The 18,697-nt window shown below is 40.0% G+C and overlaps 1 protein-coding gene across 5 annotated transcripts in view; it reads right to left on the minus strand.

Annotated features, from left to right (window-relative positions):
* The window catches only part of Mta3 (metastasis associated 1 family member 3), a 136,049-nt gene that overhangs the window by 113,521 nt on the left and 3,831 nt on the right, over positions 1 to 18,697 (minus strand). For all 5 annotated transcript variants that reach the window (XM_048353039.1, XM_048353042.1, XM_048353040.1 and 2 more), the window contains exon 3: positions 16,705 to 16,798. In XM_048353039.1, the coding sequence (XP_048208996.1) occupies positions 16,705 to 16,798 (94 nt within the window). The remainder of the gene's footprint in view (positions 1 to 16,704; positions 16,799 to 18,697) is intronic.

Consider the following 18,697-nt stretch of genomic DNA (forward strand, 5'->3'; position numbering starts at 1 on the left):
AAACTGTGAGTGAAAAAGCCAAGAAAGACTGTGAGGTCCTGATTCTTAAGCCCCAGTACTGGCACGCGCAAAATGCTTCTGTTAGCTGTGACTTAGCTACATAACTGTCAACTGAAAACTCACTATAAAATACAAAGGTTTTGGGCTGGGGTTGTAGTTTAGTGGTAGAGTGCTTGCCTAGCAATGCATGAAGCCCTGGGTTTGATTCCTTAGTACCACAAAAACAGAAAAGGCTGGAAGTGGTGCTGTGGCTCAAATGGTAGAGTGCTAACCTTAAGCACAGAGAGGCTCAGGGACAGAACCCAGGCCCTGAGGAGTTCAAGCCCTAGGACCAGAAAACAAAACAAAACAAACAAACAAAACCAACGAAAGTTTTGGGGACCTGGTGTTGTTAGCTCAGTAATAAGGATACGTGCTTAATATACAAGTAACCCTGTGTTTAATACCTAACACCAAAAAATAAGTGATTTAGTAAAGAGATTTGGCGAGTTTTGTTTTCGGTTTTTTAGAAAGCATATTGGCTATATATACAGCCCAAGCTGGTCTTGAACGCTTGAACTAAATGCTTCTACCTCCTGAGTGCTGAAATTAGAAGTATGTACCATTATCTCCAACTCTCTCCATTTTTTTGCCAGTCCTGGGACTCAAACTCTGGGCCTGGGCACTGTCTCTAAGCTTCTTTTTGCTTGAGGCTCACTGGAGTCACAATGCTATTTCCAGCTTTTTCTGTGATTAATGGAACTGAGTCTCTCAGAATTTCCTGACATGGCTGGCTTCAAACCACAATCCTCAGATCTTAGCTTCCTAAGTAACTAGGATTACATGTGTGAGCCACTGGCATCCAGCTCCCCGACTCCCCCCAGCCTAGGGTTCAAACTCTGAGCCTGAGCAAATGAGAAACAGGCAGCCTGGAAAAAACTGGGAGAAAAGCCTTAGAGGCAGAAGGCACATACAGAGAGCAACAAGCATGATATTATGGAGAACTGTCAAGAAACCAGCCTGCCAAGGCACAGTAAAAGGGAAAAAATGGGGGTGGCAGGCAGACTACCATAGGTCCATGTGGAGCCCTGTGAACTCTGGGAAGAAATCTGTAGCAATATAGCAGGAAGCTACAGTGTTCCACAGAGGGAACAAAGCACTGGAGTCTGTTCAGGTTTGTCCCAATGGCTTAGCATGGTGAATAGTGTGTGTATGTGGTGTGTGTGTGGGGGGGGGGGGGTAGGGGGAGGAAGTGTCATCTCCAGGTCTTGAAGCATAAAGCTGAACCTGTTCACAGGCACAACCCTATTTACACTGTACCAGAGAAAAAGAGGAGGCCAGCTTGGTACAGAGATTTTAAAAGATAATATATAAGGTTCTTCTAGGTCTAAAATTATACGTTCTGAGGTGAGAAGAAAGAAAATATCTTAGGCTATATAAAGGTGAGATATAAAAGTAAAGGCACCAGCAGAAGAAGTAGGCAGGGCAAGGAATGTAGCTTCAGTGATGAAGCATTAGCATGCATAAACCCTGGACTTAATCTCCAGCACGGCCAAGAAGAGGAAATAGTGTAGTAGTACATATATTACAGTAAACAGATTAAAGTTCAATGTATATACTTCAGGAAAAAAGATTAAAGAATTTTAAAAAGAACCTATGGAAAATTTCAGATTAGCCACTCTATAACTATAAAAATTATTATTCAACTAGTCATATAAAAATATAAAACATGCATATGTAGTTTTCCAAACCACAAATTAAAACATACAATTATAAAAGTATAGCTAAATCAATGCCTTTTAAAATGCTACAAATACCTAATTAGTAAAATGCCTCATTTAATGATCAATAAGCAAAGTGACATAAATTTTAATGTATTAACACAGTACTTGTGATTAATAAAACAGAAACCATTACCACTCAAAAGAGCTGATCAGTAAGAAAGTGTATATCATAAAACATAATTAATGTGGCAATAAACCTTTGTGATATTTACAGTTGATAATAATCTGACTAATGAGACACCAACTTGCCATGACTGCTAATTATAAAATGTCACTCCTAAAAATAAAAACATTATTCCGGGCACCAGTGGCTCAGGCCTATAATCCTACTCAGAAGGTTGAAATCTGAGGATTGTGGTTCGAAGCCAGCCTTGACAGGAATGTCTGTAAGACTCTTATCTCCAATAAACTACTCAGAAAAAGCTGGAAGTGGCACTGTGGCTCAAGTGGTAGAGCGCTAGCCTCGAGCAAAGAAGCTCAGAGACAGTGCCCAAGAGCAGAGTCCGAGCACCAGGACAGGAAAATAAAAACAAAAACAAAAACATTATAAAACGCCCTTGTAAATGAAAGTTTATTGCTTTCATGCTGTGAGAAAACAGGTTTTTATGGTAGCCATGAGGATGAACAAGCATTCACAAGTAGAGTTTGAGAATTTGAGGCCAGCCTAACCCACATGGCAAGACTTTGTCAAAAAGGAAGGAAAGAAGGAAGGAATGGAGGGGGGAGGGGAGGGGAGAGGGAAGGGGAAGGGGAAGGGGAAGGGGAAGGGGAAGGAAAAAAGGAAGGAGGACTGGGGATATGGCCTAGTGACAAGAGTGCTTGCCTCATATACATGAAGTCCTGGGTTCAATTCCCCAGCATCACATATACAGAAAACGGCCAGAAGGGGCGCTGTGGCTCAAGTGGTAGAGTGCTAGCCCTGAGCAAAAAAGGAAGCCAGGGACAGCACTCAGGCCCTGAGTCCAAGCCACAGGACTGGCAAAAAATGAAAAATAAATAAATAAATAAGAAAGAAGGAAAGGAAGGAAGCTAGCTAGCTAGCTTTTGGGGAAATGTCATTAAGATACACAATTTTAACAGGGCACCAGTGGCTCACTCATGCCTGTAATCCTAGCTACTCAGGAGGCTTTTGTCTGAGGAATATGGTTCTAAGCCAGCGCAGGCAGGAAAATCCATGAGACTTTCCAAAAACAAGAAATTTAAAAATACCACAAGTGCTTCTTGAACGGAACCTGTAACACCACTTTTCTTAACTAACACTTTATCACTTCGCTGTGTGACATTCTTTGGTAATAAGAATTGATTAAACTTTCATTTTCAGATAAAAAAAAAAAAGCCCACCAGAAGTGGAGCTGTGGCTCAAGTGGTAGAGCATAAGCCTTAAACACAAAAGCTTAGGGACAGTACCCAGGCCTTGAGTTCAAGTCCTAGGACTGGTAAGTAGAAAAAAAAGGAAAATTTTCTAAGTAAATACAACAGGCATCTAAAAGTCTACTATGTTTAAATTTTTCCTGCGTAATAAAACTTGTAGTTGACCTGCTGGAATTAGAATTAAGAAAAAAATATTCAAATGACAAGTTTTTGTTATCTTATTTTTTCATCTCTCATTCAATATTTCTCTTTAGATTATCAAAATTTTAACAAGAAGGCTCAATAAATTACAGAATAGATGTCACTGAGTAGGAATTTTTAAAGAACTTATCTCTAACATAAACAGAATCCCTAACTGACACATTCATCAAAATGCATGAAAAGCTTTCTGAAATAAATCCACATGTACTCATTGTGGTAAAATTTCAAAGTGTCAATTCAAAGGGACAGCCCCCTAGAGAAAAAAAAAGTATCAATCACAAAAAAAGAATGAAAATCAGACTGACTTATCAATAACACAGAATACTAAAAAATAAGCAGCATCCTCAAAGTTCTAAGAAACTATCTGGAACCAAAGTTCTAAAGAAGCAAACAAACAACAACAACAAAAACCTAGCAATTGGGGCTGGGAATATGGCCTAGTGGCAAGAGAGCTCGACTTGTATACATGAAGCCCTGGGTTCGAATCTCCAGCACCACATATCTAGAAAACGGCCAGAAGTGGCGCTGTGGCTCAAGTGGCAGAGTGCTAGCCTTGAGCGGGAAGAAGCCAGGGACAGTGCTCAGGCCGAGTCCAAGGCCCAGGACTGGCCAAAAAAAAAAAAAAGTATTTTAAGACAGGCAAAAATTTCAAAAGCTTACCAACATCAGATGCTTTGTGTAAAAATTTACATACATACATATTTCAGCAACACAAAACACAGTGTAATTCAAAAATAAAGAAAATAGAATACAAAACACAGTGGAGAATAAATCTACAAGTAAAACTGAAATATAAATCTTAAAGTAGCTATGTAAGAATAAACAGATTTGCATGTAGGGCTGAGGAGGTGGGTCAATGATAGAGCACTTGCCTAAACAGAATCACAAAAATAAAAAGTAATCGTGTCTTACACTAAATAAAAAGTAATTGTGTCTGGTATCAGCTGATATCTAATGATTGTTACTAAATCATGAACCTACTTACAATTTAAATTGTACTGAGTTCAATTCCCAGTACTACTACTCCCCAAAATGTATTCTGCACAATATTTGACAGTACTTTTACTATAGTTACAATAAATCCAAAACAAAAAATGCAAAACTGACTCTCACAGCTCAGAAAATATAAAATTTTTGTTTCTGTTTTTGCAGTGCTGAAAGAACAAACCCAGAGCCTTATGCAAGTGCTCTATGACCAAGATACATATCCCCTTACGCAACAAGTTTTTATATCCATCTATCCATATATATACAGATAGATGTGTGTGTGTATATATGGATAGATATATTGATATAGATATACACATACACACATACTTTCATTGCAAAGAACTAGATTAAAAAATAAAACTTTTAAGCATAAAATACATTAAGCTGGAATTATACAAATAAAGCAAAATAGAAATCAGCTCAAGGAGAAAAAAAAAGATCATGGCAAATTTCAGAATAATTAAAACAGAGGTTGAGCTGTGAGTGTACTTGAACTGATAGAATGCTTGCCTAGCAAGCTCAACAATCAGGTTAAATCCCCAGTACTGCTTAAAAAAATAAAATTTGTTCACACTTTTATAACTGTGATTATGGAACATTATAGCATTGCTTTTCCAAAAAATATACTTTAAAAGTGTAGGATTGGGGGCTGGAAATATATGGCCTAGTATTAGAGTGCTTGCCTCATATACATGAAGCCCTGGGTTCGATCCCTCAGTAGCACATATATAGAAAAAACCAGAAGTGGGGCTGGGAATATGACCTAGTGGCAAGAGTGCTTGCCTCATATACATGAAGCCCTGGGTTCAATTCCTCAGCACTACATATATAGAAAAGTGGCACTGTGGCTCAAGTGGAAGAGTGCTAGCCTTGAGTAAAAAGAAGCCAGGGACAGTGCTCAAGCCCTGAGTCCAAGCCCCAGGACTAGCCAAAAAAAGAAAAAAACAGAAGTAGTGCTGTGGCTCAAGTGGTAGAGCACAAGCCTTGAGCAAAAAGAAGCCAAAGACAATGCTCAAGCCCTGAGTTCAAGCCCCAGGACTGGCAAAAAAAAAAATGGGGCTGGGAATGTGGCTTAGTGGTAAAGTGCTTGCCTACCATGCATGAAGCCCTGGGTTCAATTCCTTAGCACCATATAAAAAAGCCAGAAGTGGCGCTGTGGCTCAAGTGGTAGAGTGGTAGGTAGCCTTGAGCAAAAAGAAGCCAGGGACAGTACTCAGACCCTGAGCTCAAGCCCCAGAACTGGCCAAAAAAAAGTGTATAGGGCTGGAGGTATGACTCAAGTGGTAGAGTGTCTGCCTAGCAAGCATGAAGCCCTCAGTTCAAATTCCAACAGAGCTGGGAATGTGGCTTACCAATAGTGTTTTTGCCTAGCATGCATGAAACCCTTGGGTTTGATTCTTCTATACCACATAAACTGTGGGTCAAGTGGTAGAGTGCTAGCCTTGGGCAAAAGGAAGCCTGGAACAGTGCCCAGGCCCTGAGTTCAAGCCCCAGGACTGGCAAAAAAAAAAAAAGTAAATAAGCCAAGCTCCAGTGGCTCACACCCATAATCCTAGCTACTCAGGAGATCTGAGGATAGCAATTCAAAGCCAGCCCACTCAGCCAAGTCCTCATAAGACTCTTATCTCCAATTAACCACTCAAAAACACCAGAAGTAGCACTATGGCTCAAAGTGGTAGAGTAGCCTTGAGCAAAAAGAACTCAGGGACAGGGCTCAGGCTCTGAGTTCCAGCCCATGGGTGACCAAAAAAAAAGTGAAATAACACTTCAAAATGTGACTGTTTACAACACAATAGGTACTGGTCTTTGCAACTATGTAAATTTTTATAAGAAATTTAAATAGCAACTTTAAATGCATATAAAGGAGCAAGTGTTTTTAAAATTAAGGGAAATTTATTGCAAGGTAAGATGATAATGGCTCACACCTACAATCCCAGCTACTTGGGAAGTGAAGATTAAAAAGATCTGGATTCAGCCTGGGCAAAAGTTAGAGAGACTCCACCTTAATCAATAAGCTGTGATCACAGAAAGCCTAAGTAGGAGGTTCATGGTTTGGAGCTAGCCAGGGCCAAAACTCAAGATACTACCTAAAAAATAACTGAAACAAAAAAGGGCTACCAAGAGTGGGAATGTACGGGCTGGGGATATGGCCTAGTGGCAAGAGCGCTTGCCTCGTATACATGAAGCCCTCGGTTCGATTCCCCAGCAACACATATACAGAAAATGGCCAGAAGTGGCGCTGCGGCTCAAGTGGCAGAGTGCTATCCTTGAGCAAAAAAGAAGACAGGGACAGTGCTCAGGCCGAGTCCAAGGCCCAGGACTGGCAAAAAAAAAAAAAAAAAGACTGGGAATGTAGCTTAGTGGTAAGAGTGCTTGCCATGCATGAAGCCCTGGGTTCAATTTCTCAGTACCATATAAACAGAAGAGGCCAGAAGTGGCGCTGTGGCTCAAGTAGTAGACTAGCCTTGAGCAGAGAAAGGAGGCTCAAGTAAAAAAAAAGTAGGGGGGAGGGGGACTACCTAAAACATTTTCCTAGCAAGTGAAAGGTCTTGAATTTAAAACCTTGTATTGCTTAATATATATTTATTAATTAAAATAAAATGATGGTAAATTAGTGGTGGTACATGTCTGTAAACTTCAGCTATTTGGGAGTGGAAGGCAAGAGGCTAATCTGGGCAACACAGCAAGAACAAAAACAAAACAAATGGGGGGGGGGGCCTAGGGATATGGCCTAGTGGCAAGAGTGCTTGCCTTGTATACATGAAGCCCTGGGTTCAATTCCCCAGCACCACATAGACGGAAAATGGCCAGGAGTGGTACTGTGGCTAAAGTGGCAGAGTGCTAGCCTTGAGCAAAGGAAGCCTGGACCAGTGCTCAGGCCCTGAGTCCAAGCCCCAGGACTGGCAAAAAAAAAAAAAAAACCAAATTGGGTACAATCAATCAGACAGATTAAGAGAAATTCAAGAGCAAAAATATAGGAAAACCACTATATGCTCTCATTTTGAAAAAATAAAGGACAATTGGATCACTGAAAAAAATTAAGGCTTAAAGCCTTGTATATGCATTTTTAGGCATGGTGACTCAAGCCTGTAATACTAGTTACTCAGAAGATGAGATCTGAGGATCTCACTTAAAGCCAGCAAGTGCAGACAAAAATTCAAGAGAGGGCTGGGGATATGGCCTAGTGGCAAGAGTGCCTGCCTCATATACATGAGGCCCTGGGTTCGATTCCCCAGCACCACATATACAGAAAATGGCCAGAAGTGGTGCTGTGGCTCAAGTGGCAGACTGCTAGCCTTGAGCAAAAAGAAGCCAGGGACAGTGTTCAGGCCTTGAGTCCAAGCCCCAGGACTGGCAAAAAAAAAAAAAAAAAAAAAAAAAAAAATTCAAGAGACTCTTAATCTCCACAACCTTGAGCAAAAAAGCTAAACAAGAATACAAGACCCTGAATTCAAGCCCCATTACCAGAACAACAACAACAACAAAAAAGTTAAGGTTCCTACAACCTAGTAAAAAGTGAAAACAGCCTACTAGAAACCCTGAAATACATTAAAAGCAGAGCTAAGAGGAAAACACAAAGCTATGAGAGCCTACCTTTTTTTAAAAAAAGGGAGCTCCCAAATAAATAACCTAATGAAGCACCTCAAATTTCTAGAAAGACAAGAACAAGCCAAATCTAAAATAAGCAAACAGAAAAAATAATAAAGGTTGAGGCTGAAATTAAGACTAAAAAAAAATACAAAGAACCGATTAAACGGAAGAGTCTTTGAAAAAATACTCATAAACCCATAGCTAATTTGAAAGAGATACAAATCAATAAAACTCGAGATGAAAAAGGGAACATCAAAAAAATACCAAGGAACTCCAAAGGATCATGAGGGAAGGAATATTTTGAAAACCTATAATCAGGGCTGGGAATATGGCCTAGTGGTAGAGTGCTTGCCTCATATCCATGAAGCCCTGGGTTCGATTCTTCAGCACCATGTATATAGAAAAAGCCAGAAGTGGCACAGTGGTAGCCTTGAGCAAAAAGAAGCCGGGGACAGTGCTCAGGCCCTGAGTCCTAAGCCCCCAGGACTGGCCAAAAAAAGAAGGAAGGAAGGAAGGAAGGAAGGAAGGAAGGAAGGAAGGAAGGAAGGAAGGAAGGAAGGAAGGAAGGAAGGAAGGAAGGAAGGAAGGAAAGAGGGAGGGAGGGAGGGAGGGAGGGAGGGAGGGAGGGAGGGAGGGAGGAAGGAAGGGAGGAAGGAAGGAAGGAAGGAAGGAAGGAAGGAAGGAAGGAAGGAAGGAAGGAAGGAAGGAAGGGTATAATCACATAAACTGGAACAACTATATCTAGATATAGTTGATTTACCAACATTGAGCTACATCTTTAACAAGTAGTGACTTTGAAACAGTAATAACCTTCTACCAAAGAAAAACCCAGGTCCAAATGGATTCACTGCTGAATTCTATCAGACTTATTAAGAACTAAAACCAATCCTCCTAACTTTTCCCCAAGATAAAATGAGAAAGAAGCCTGTGCCAGTGGCTCAGGCCACTGTAATCCTAGCTACTAAGGAAGCTGAGATCTGGGGATCAAGGTTCAAAGCTGGCCCTGGGCAGAAAAGTGCCCGAGAGACTCTTTATCTCCAATTAACCACTCAAAACCAGAAGTAGTGTTATGGCTCTAATGGCAGAGTGCTAGCCTTGAGCATAAAGAGGATCAGAGACAGCACCCAGGCCCAGAGTTCAAGCTCCACAACCAACAACAACAACAACAAAAAAGAAGTTACTAAACTCATACTGTGAAGTATTCAATTCATTCTATTCTATTCTATTCTATTTCATTCTATTCTAATCTATTCTAGACAGAATGTGATACAAAAAGAATCATAGACAGATTTCTTCAATAAACATTGATGTAAAATTCTCAATATAATTTTAGCACACCAGATTCAACAATATATTGCAAAGATCATACTATTATTATGCTGATCATACTATTACTATTATCACACTATTACTATTACGCTGGTTTCATCCTAGGCATGCAAGGGTAGTTTAACATCTGTAGATCAATAAATGTAAATACATCATATAATCAAAATCAATAACAAAAATCATATGATCATCTCAACACAGAAAAGCTTTAACATAATTTCTTTTATGATAAAAGGCTCTGAAGAAACTAGGAACAGAAAGGATATATCTGGACTTAGAAAAGGCAAACCAAGCCAATATCATATTAAATGGGAAAAACTGGGGCTGGGAATATGGCTTGGTGGTAGAGGGATTGCCTAGCATGCATGAAGCCCTGGGTTCGATTCCCCAGCGCCACATGGAGAGAAAAAGCCAGAAGTGGTGTTGTGGCTCAAGTGGCAGAGTGCTAGCCTTGAGCAAAAAAAAAAGCCAGGGGCAGTGCTCAGGCCCTGAGTCCAAGCCCCAAGACTGGCCAAAAAAAAAACAACAAAAAAACAAAAACAAAAAAATCCCAAATGGGAAAAACTGAAATCATTTCCCTTAAAGTCAAGAATAAGACAAGGATTGTCCACTCTCTTTGATTCAGTATGGTTCTAGAATACCCAATCAGGGTAAGAATCCAAGATCTTGAACAAAATAAGAGACTCAAATACTGAAGAAAAGTCAAATTATCTCTCTTTGCAGATGATCTCATTGTATTCTTTTTTTTTTTTTTTTTTTTTTTTGCCAGTCCTGGGCCTTGGACTCAGGGCCTGAGCACTGTCCCTGGCTTCTTCCCGCTCAAGGCTAGCACTCTGCCACTTGAGCCACAGTGCCGCTTCTGGTCGTTTTCTGTATATGTGGTGCTGGGGAATCGAACCTAGGGCCTCGTGTATCCGAGGCAGGCACTCTTGCCGCTAGGCTATATCCCCAGCCCATCATTGTATTCTTAATAGATCCTACAGACTCCACAAAAAAAAAATTTCTGGATCTGATAAACACCTTTGGAAATACACTAGGATATACACTCAAAAAAAATCAATAGTGGTCTGGGACTATGGCATAGTGGTATAGTGCTCGCCTTACATGCATGAAGCCCTGGGTTCGATTCCTCAGCACCACATAAACAGAAAAAGCAGGAAGTGGTGCTGTGGCTCAAGTGGTAGTTAGCCTTGAGCAAAAAGAAACCAGGGACAGTGCTCAGGCCCTTCTACGCCCCAGGACTAGCAAGGGAAAAAAAAATAATAGCTTTCAATATACCAATAATGAACAGTTTAAGAAAGAAATCAGGAAAATATTTCCATTCACAAAAGTCTCAAAACAAACAAAAAAACAACAACAAAAAGAACACCTAGATTTAGACAAAACAATGGAGAAAAAATTACAGAGGACACCAGGAGATTGATGGATGGGCAGAATATCTTGAAAATAGTCATACTGCCAAGACCAATCTACATTCAATACAATAACTATCCTAATGTCATTCTTCACAGAAATAGAAAATTTAACTCCAAAATTCCTATGAAAGCATTAATAAATTAGCAAAAGCAATCCTGAATAAAAAGAGCAACACTAGAGGTAACACAGCTTCAAATCATACTATGAGCCATAGTGACAAAACGGGTACGAAAACAGATAAGAGAGCAATGGAAGGGAATACAAGGCACCGGAATAAAACCACACAGCTAAAGCCATCTAATTTTCAACAAAGGCACCCATGGCTACATGTCTGTAATTGTGTTTGTGTGTGCATGCATGTCTGTGTGTGCTGTGTTTTTTGAGACATGGTCTCACGAGACCAGGCAGGTCTAGAATGATAATCCACCAGCCTCCCAAGTGATGGGATTGTAAGTGTGTGTGTCATGCCCAGCTTTAGAAATTTTAGTAAGGTGTTTATAGATTTGGGTGATGGAGATATAGCTCAGTGTAGAACACATACACAGGACAAACTGAGACCCTAGTTCAGTTTGGACTGTACAGCAAGTCCCAGAGCACCCTAGACTGCAAAGTAAGATCCTGTCTTAATTTTTTTAATTCATAAATAAAATATTTACATTTCATGGCCTCATTTATGAGTGGAAAATAGGAATGCCACAATGTTTTCTTTTATTGGTGGTATGGGGGTTTGAACAGAGGGCCAAATACTCTAGCACTTTAAGCCACACCCTCAGCTGTCTGAATTTTTCAATATATAATTTGAAAATATCATTCAACTCACATTACAGTACTTTGTATACAAAATAGAGTCAGGCACCCATGGCTACATGTCTGTAATTCTACTTCAGGAGGCTGAGAGGCTGAGATCTGAGGATCACAGCCTGAGCAGGAAAGTCCATGAGACTCATATCTTCAAGTAAGCACGAAAAAACCAGAAGTAAAGCTGTGGCTCAAGTGGCAGGGCACTAGCCTTGAACACAAAAGCTTAAGCATAGCGCCTAGGCCCTGAGTTCAAACTTCAGGACTGTACATATGCACATGCACATATGCACACAATGTAATTTGTTTACAAAACAGAAAAGAAGCCTGGCACTGGTGGCTCATGCCTGTAATCCTAGGCTAAGATCTGAGGATCATGGATCAAAGCCAGCCCAGGGAGTAAAGTCCATGAGACTCTTATCTCCAATAAACTACTCAGATAGGCCAGAAGTGGTACTGTGGCTCAAGTGGTAGAAAGCTAGCCTTAAGCACAAAGAGGCACAAGGACAGCACCCAAGCCCTGAGTTCAAGACACAAGAGGGGCAAAAAAAAAAATCCACTGTGACAGCAGAGTGTACAGCAGGAATTATCAAATAAGCCACATGCCTACTTAAACTGCCAACATCACAAATAATAGCCTGGCTTACTCCATTACACAATCATAGTTACTACAGATCACAGAATCAAATTGCAAAAGCACACTTACATGACATAATAAAGTCTCATATATTCTGTAGGAAAAAATGGCTTTCAAATTAGAATATTTTAGGGGATGGAGCTCAATAGTAGAGTGCTTGTCTAACATGGATTCTATCCCAAGAGCAGAAAACAAAACAAAACAAAAACACCAGCTGGGTGCCAGTGGCTCACACCTACATATAATCCTAACTATCCAGGAGGATGACATCTGACGATCATGGTTCAAAGTCAGACCAGGCAGGACAGTCCCTGAGACTCTCATCTCTAATTAATCAGCAAAAAAGCCAGAAGTGGAACTATGGCTGGCTCAAATGATAAGAGTGCTAAAAATTTGAGCACAAAAGCTCAAGGACAGTGGCCTAGATAGACCTGACTTCAAGCCCCAGGATGGGCATGGGAAAAGAGGGGGAAGGGAACAGGAATTAACTATATAAAATACTAATACACTTCTTTTCTTTTAAATAAACTGCAGGAAGACATTGTAGACAGGGTCTCACAATGTAGCTCAGTTGGTTCTGGAACTAATCACACTCCTGCCTCAGCTTCCCTATTGCCAGAATTACAGAAATGCAGTATCATGCCTGGCTTCTTAAAATTTACGTAACTGTTTCCATTTTGGTGCTGGGGATTAATTGTAGAAACTCCAGTTAAACACATACTCAATCACCAAGCTATATATTCAGTCTCTAAAGCCCTTTTTCAGTGTGTTGTTCTTTTAAAAATCAAAGGGCTGGGGCTGGGGATACGGCCTAGTGGCAAGAGAGCTTGCCTCGTATACATGAGGCCCTGGGTTCAATTCCCCAGCACCACATATACAGAAAACGGCCAGAAGTGGCGCTGTGGTTCAAGTGGCAGAGTGCTAGCCTTGAGCAAAAGGAAGCCAGGGACAGTGCTCAGGCCATGAGTCCAAGGCCCAGGACTGGCCAAAAAAAAAAAATCAAAGGGCTAAGAATCTATCAATACTGGGCTGGGGATACGGCCTAGTGGCAAGAGAGCTTGCCTCGTATACATGAGGCCCTAGGTTCAATTCCCCAGCACCACATATACAGAAAATGGCCAGAAGTGGCGCTGTGGCTCAAGTGGCAGAGTGCTAGCCTTGAGCAAGAAGAAGCCAGGGACAGTGCTCAGGCCCTGAGTCCAAGCCCCAGGACTGGCCAAAAAAAAAAAAAAATCTATCAATACTAACTAGGAAATAACACAATCATAATCAAACTGCAGGAAAAAACACACAACACAGTAAGTTTTAACTATGAGAATTCTAGGCCAGGAGCCAGTGGCTCATGCCTGTAATCCTATACTAGTATGCTGAAATGTGAGGAACTGTTCAAAGCTGGCCCTGGCAGTGAAGTCCATGAGACTTTTAACTTATTTTATTGTAGAGGTGATGTACAGAGGGGATACAGTTACATTAAGTTAGGTACTGAGTATCTTTCTTTCCAACAGTGTTACTCCCTTCCTTGTTTTCCACTGTTGTCCCCCTCACCCCCACCACTGGTAAGACTCTTACTAAACCACCAGAAAACCAGACCTGGCAATGTGGCCCAAAGCAATAGAGCAGTAGCCTTGAGCAAAAGAGCTCAGGGATATCACCCAGATCCTGAGTTCAAGCCCCATGACCAAAAAAAACAACAAAAAAAATTCTAGTATCTAAATACCATTTTGTACTTTTTCTGACATTTATTTGCATATATACTTAAAACCATATCATAAATAATATTTGGAATAGAAATCAAAATATTACCCAGTTTTTTCCACATCTTTATTAGTATATACTAATCTCTAATATGGAGAATTTCATTGCAGTATTTCCATCCATGAATACTAACTATATACTATGGCCACATTCATTCCTGCTATCCTGAGATTTTAGTTTTTGGTTTTTTTGAGACAGGGTCTCAATATGTATCCTCAAGTTCGTGATCTTCCTGCCTCAGAATCTGAAGTGCTGGGAACACACCATACCCAATGCAACAAGTATTTATGTATTTTTTATAGTACTAAAGCTTGAACTCAGGGCCTCATGTTTGCTAGGCAGGACCTCTACCACTTAAGCCACATACCCAGCTCTATTTCTCTTTCTTCTATCTCCTTTTTAAAAATCTTTCTTGCTTTTTTTTTGCCATTCCTGGGACTTGGACTCACTGTCCCTGGCTTTTTTTTGCTCAAGGCTACCTCTTGAGCCACAGCACCACTTCCAGCTTTTTCTGTTTATATGGTGCTGAGGAATCAAACCCAGGGCTTTGTGCATGCTAGGCAAGCAATCTACCAGTAAGCCACATTCCCAGCCCTTTCTTGAAATTTTTGAAAAATGACTTTAACACCCAGTTTTTCAGAGGAAAATGCCTCCAAAATATCAATCAAGTATAAATTTACTCATATTTGTGCCCTCAGAAAACCACTGAGAACAGGAACAGGACACTGTCCTGATGTAAGTGCTCTTACAAAGACTTCTATTTCACCTTTTTTTCCCCCCTAATCAGTCCTGGGGCTTGAACTTGGGGCCTAGGTGCTGTCTCTGAGCTCTTTCACTCAAGGCTAGCACTCAACCACTTTGAGCCACAGTGCCACTTCTGGTTTTCTGGTGACTAGAGATAAGCGGCTCACAAACTTTCCTGCCTGGACTGGCTTTGAACCATGATCCTCAGATCTCAGCCTCCTGAGTAGCTAGAATTACAGACATGGGCCACCTGAACCCAACTGAACATTTTACTTAATAAAATTCTATAGGAGGTAACCTAAAAAATTTTAAATAGAATTTGGGAGAAACAGGAAAGAAGGTACAATTAATCTCTGGCAATTTTTTTTCCAGCTTTTACCCCTAAATTATAATTTCAGAATGTTTAGACATACTGTATATTGTGGTGTGTTTTTTTTTCCCGATATTATGGTTTTTTTCTTTAATGCCTTTTACATTGGACATACAACTATGCTTTTTTAGGTTTTTGTTGCTATCTTGCCAAAATAAGTGTTACTGTGTTTCAAGCTTGATTCCCCGCCCCCCCCCACAAAAAAAAGTCTCAGCAAAAGTTGAAATCATACTTCTAAATCAAACCCTGAATTCTGGTGTATGACTTGGGATATTTTTTACTTCGCATTGACTATGGCTGGGCACTTGAGAAGTCTGGGTGGTGGGTTGTGGGATAGCTTACCTAGGTCCTAGAAAGCCCATGCAGGCTCTTGGACATAACCAGATGAATTCTTTACTCTATTAGCTAATGTTAACTCATTTGACAAGGGTTCTAATTACACCATCTTAAAGGTAAAAACTTACCACAAAAAGTACATTCTGAGACTGTTGAAGGGTCCATGTTTTTAATTTTGTGTGAAGCACTGGCTCATATTATTCACTTATTCCTTTGTCTCACAGATTCAGACTTTTAATAGTAAATGCATGTAAATTTTTTCACGTTGAAATTATACAAACATTTGATAAAAAATAAAGCCTTGCTAGCTTGATACTTAAAAAAAAAAATTAAGGGGCTGGGAATATGGCCTAGTGGCAAGAGTGCTTGTATACATGAAGCCCTGGGTTTGATTCCTCAGCACCACATTTATAAAAATGGCCAGAGGGGGCGCTGTGGCTCAGGTGGTAGAATGCTAGCCTTGAGCAAAAAAGAAGCCAGGGACAGTGCTCAGGCCCCAGTCCAAGCCTCAAGACTGGCAAAAAAAAAAAAAAAAAAAAAAAAAAATTAAATGGCACTAGGAGTGTACGTAGCTCAGTGATAAGAGCACTTGACTAGCATGCAAAAGGCCATGAGCAACCTCTAGCAGGGGGAGGGGAAAAGGTACATATATACATAAACCCAAATGTCACCAACAAAAACTGTTTCTATTTAAAACTAATTCTAGGCTGGGAATGTGGACTAGTAGTAGAGTGCTTGCCTCATATACATGAAGCCCTGGGTTCAATTCCTCAGCACCACATACATAAAAAAGCCAGAGGGGGCGCTGTGGTTCAAGTGGTAGAGTGCTAACCTTGAGCAAAAAGAAGCCAGAGGGCTGGGAATATGGCCTAATGGCAAGAATGCTTGCCTTGTATACATGAAGCCCTAGGTTGGATTCCTCAGCACCACATATATAGAAAAGGCCAGAAATGGCACTGTGGCCCAAGTGGCAGAGTGCTAGCCTTAAGCAAAAAGAAGCCAGGGACAGTGCTCATGCCCTGAGTCCCAGGCCACAGCACTGGCAAAAAAACAAACTAATTCTAGTGCCTCTAATACTCAGAAGGCTGATTTCTGAATATTACAGTTCAAAGTCAGGCCAAGAAGACAATCTTCAAGACTCTTATCTCCAATTAACCAGCAGGAAGCCAAAATGGGAGGCTTGGCGCATACAGAGCATTGCATTGACTAGAAGCACAGAGCAAGAGCACAAGGCCCAGAAGGAGTTCAAGCTCTAGTACTGTCACAACACACACACACACACACACACACACACACACACACACAGAGAAAATTAAGTGTCAAACATTAAAGAAAAAAATTTCTCACATCAAAAACACAAGATGTAAACATTTTTTGACCTTAGAGAAAGATATTTAACTTACTAGCATGCTTGTCCGCAAGCATTATAAGCGTGTTGGAAATATCTCGTCGTCTATAAAAGCACACTACTTTTGCTTCCACGTTGCCACTTGCAGTCTAAGGAATAAGAAAATAAGTTATGTGGGAGCTGGGAAGTGTGGCTCAAAGACAAACCATGTCCTTACCAATCATAAGGCCTATGGTTCAATTTTTCATATGAACTATCAGTTAATTTATGGAACTAGATACAAGATAATTATAAGATCAGAGTTTTCTTTTCTTTTTATTTATTTATTTAGTTTGTGGGCTTGAACTAAAGGACCTGGGCACTGTCCCTGAGCTTTTTTTGCTCAAGGTTAATGCTCTACCACTTTGAGCCAGAGCCACCTCCAGTTTTCTGGTGCTTAATTGGAAACAAGAATTTCATGGACTTAAAACAACATTTTAATACTGATATTGTACACTGTTTTACTTAACACTTTGGGTAGTAACTACCTCTGACATCAAGAAAAACACTTCTGTTGCTACTGAAATCAGGTTTTGTAATGGCAGTCAACAAATAAAGGGATACTTATTATTCAAAAAACAAAAAGTTTTGTGGGCTCTCCTGCCTAGGCTGGCTTTGAACCATGATCCTCAGCTCTCAACCTCCTAATTAGCTAGCTAGGGTTCCAAATGTGAGCCACCAGCACCAGGCTTGAGGTCAGTTTTGATACCTTTCCAACCACAACTAGATGATAACCAGAGCTAAAATATTCAAATAAGAGTGAGTAGTATTTGTGCAGGTTCTGAGGAAGAAACTACAATGTTGAATATATCAAATACTTACGTATCACTTTAATGACTAAAGCCAAAGATAGTTGTGTTCAGTCTTAAAAAAAATCAATCTCCAAATTTTAAAAGCCACATGTAATTTATTTATGACATTTGAACCTATCTTCTCCAAACCAATCCAGAAAACAAAAGCTAACTCTAAAACCACCTAGACCTTCCCCTAAACCAAACCCAGAAAACAAAAGCTAACTCTACAACCACCCAGACCTTCCCCTAAACATCCACATTCAACTTAAGGTAAACCTCTATAATTGGCAGCAGCCTTCATACAAAATGGAACAGATGACCTAAAAAGGCAACCATCCTCCACCTCAAGGAGATATGAGTCCACACAGACAATATTCTTAGTAGAACTTATTGTATCTTCTCAAGATGAAAGTATTAAAATCTTGAGTTATGAACACTAAAGCTCTTATTCCTTTTTTACTATAACCTAGAATACAATCAATATTCAGTTAGGTTGTAATTTACTGCAGCTGAGGCTCAGGCTCTTATTCTCCTATTCTCTACAAATTCTGAGAGCTTTCAAGAAAGTCAATCATTTATTACAAAGTTTTTCAAAAAACACATACATTACCATAAAATGATACTGTAATTCCCAATTTCTAACAAATTTGAGAGCATGTTTTCAGAATTTCTCTAGGCTTACAGGTATATTAAAACAAAAAGAAATAAGAATATCTGTGCTGCAATAAAGTTGTCAGTTTTATGAAGTTCAGCAGCAGTATTTCAGAATGAGAAATGGCACTGTGAAAATACTGTCCCCTTTAAGCTGAAATCATATTAAATTCTTAACCAAAATGTTGCTATATTTCATAATACGCTGATCAAACACATTCTTCAGAAGTAACAATCCAGTAATCTGCTAAATGAACAGGCCAATATTTCTAGGTAGATAAATTCTATCTATGACTCCAGCTACAAAGATTTTATCTTTGTCTCATTATTAGTGGTTCCTCCAAATAAGGATGCTCTACAAACATTATTAAATTCTGATTTAAACCTGCTTGAGAGATGGAGACATATTTCAAGATAAATATTTTCTGTGGAGGAATGCATGCTTGGCATACATGAGGCCTTGGATTCAATTCCCAACACACAAAAAAATTATCTTCTAGACCATGTGCACAAGGGCTATCAGATTGTTTTTGCAACTACAATACTCCTCTTATCTATAGAAAA

Source organism: Perognathus longimembris, chromosome 8 (genome assembly GCF_023159225.1).
Source record: "Perognathus longimembris pacificus isolate PPM17 chromosome 8, ASM2315922v1, whole genome shotgun sequence".
In the NCBI taxonomy this organism is placed as follows: Eukaryota; Metazoa; Chordata; class Mammalia; order Rodentia; family Heteromyidae; genus Perognathus; species Perognathus longimembris.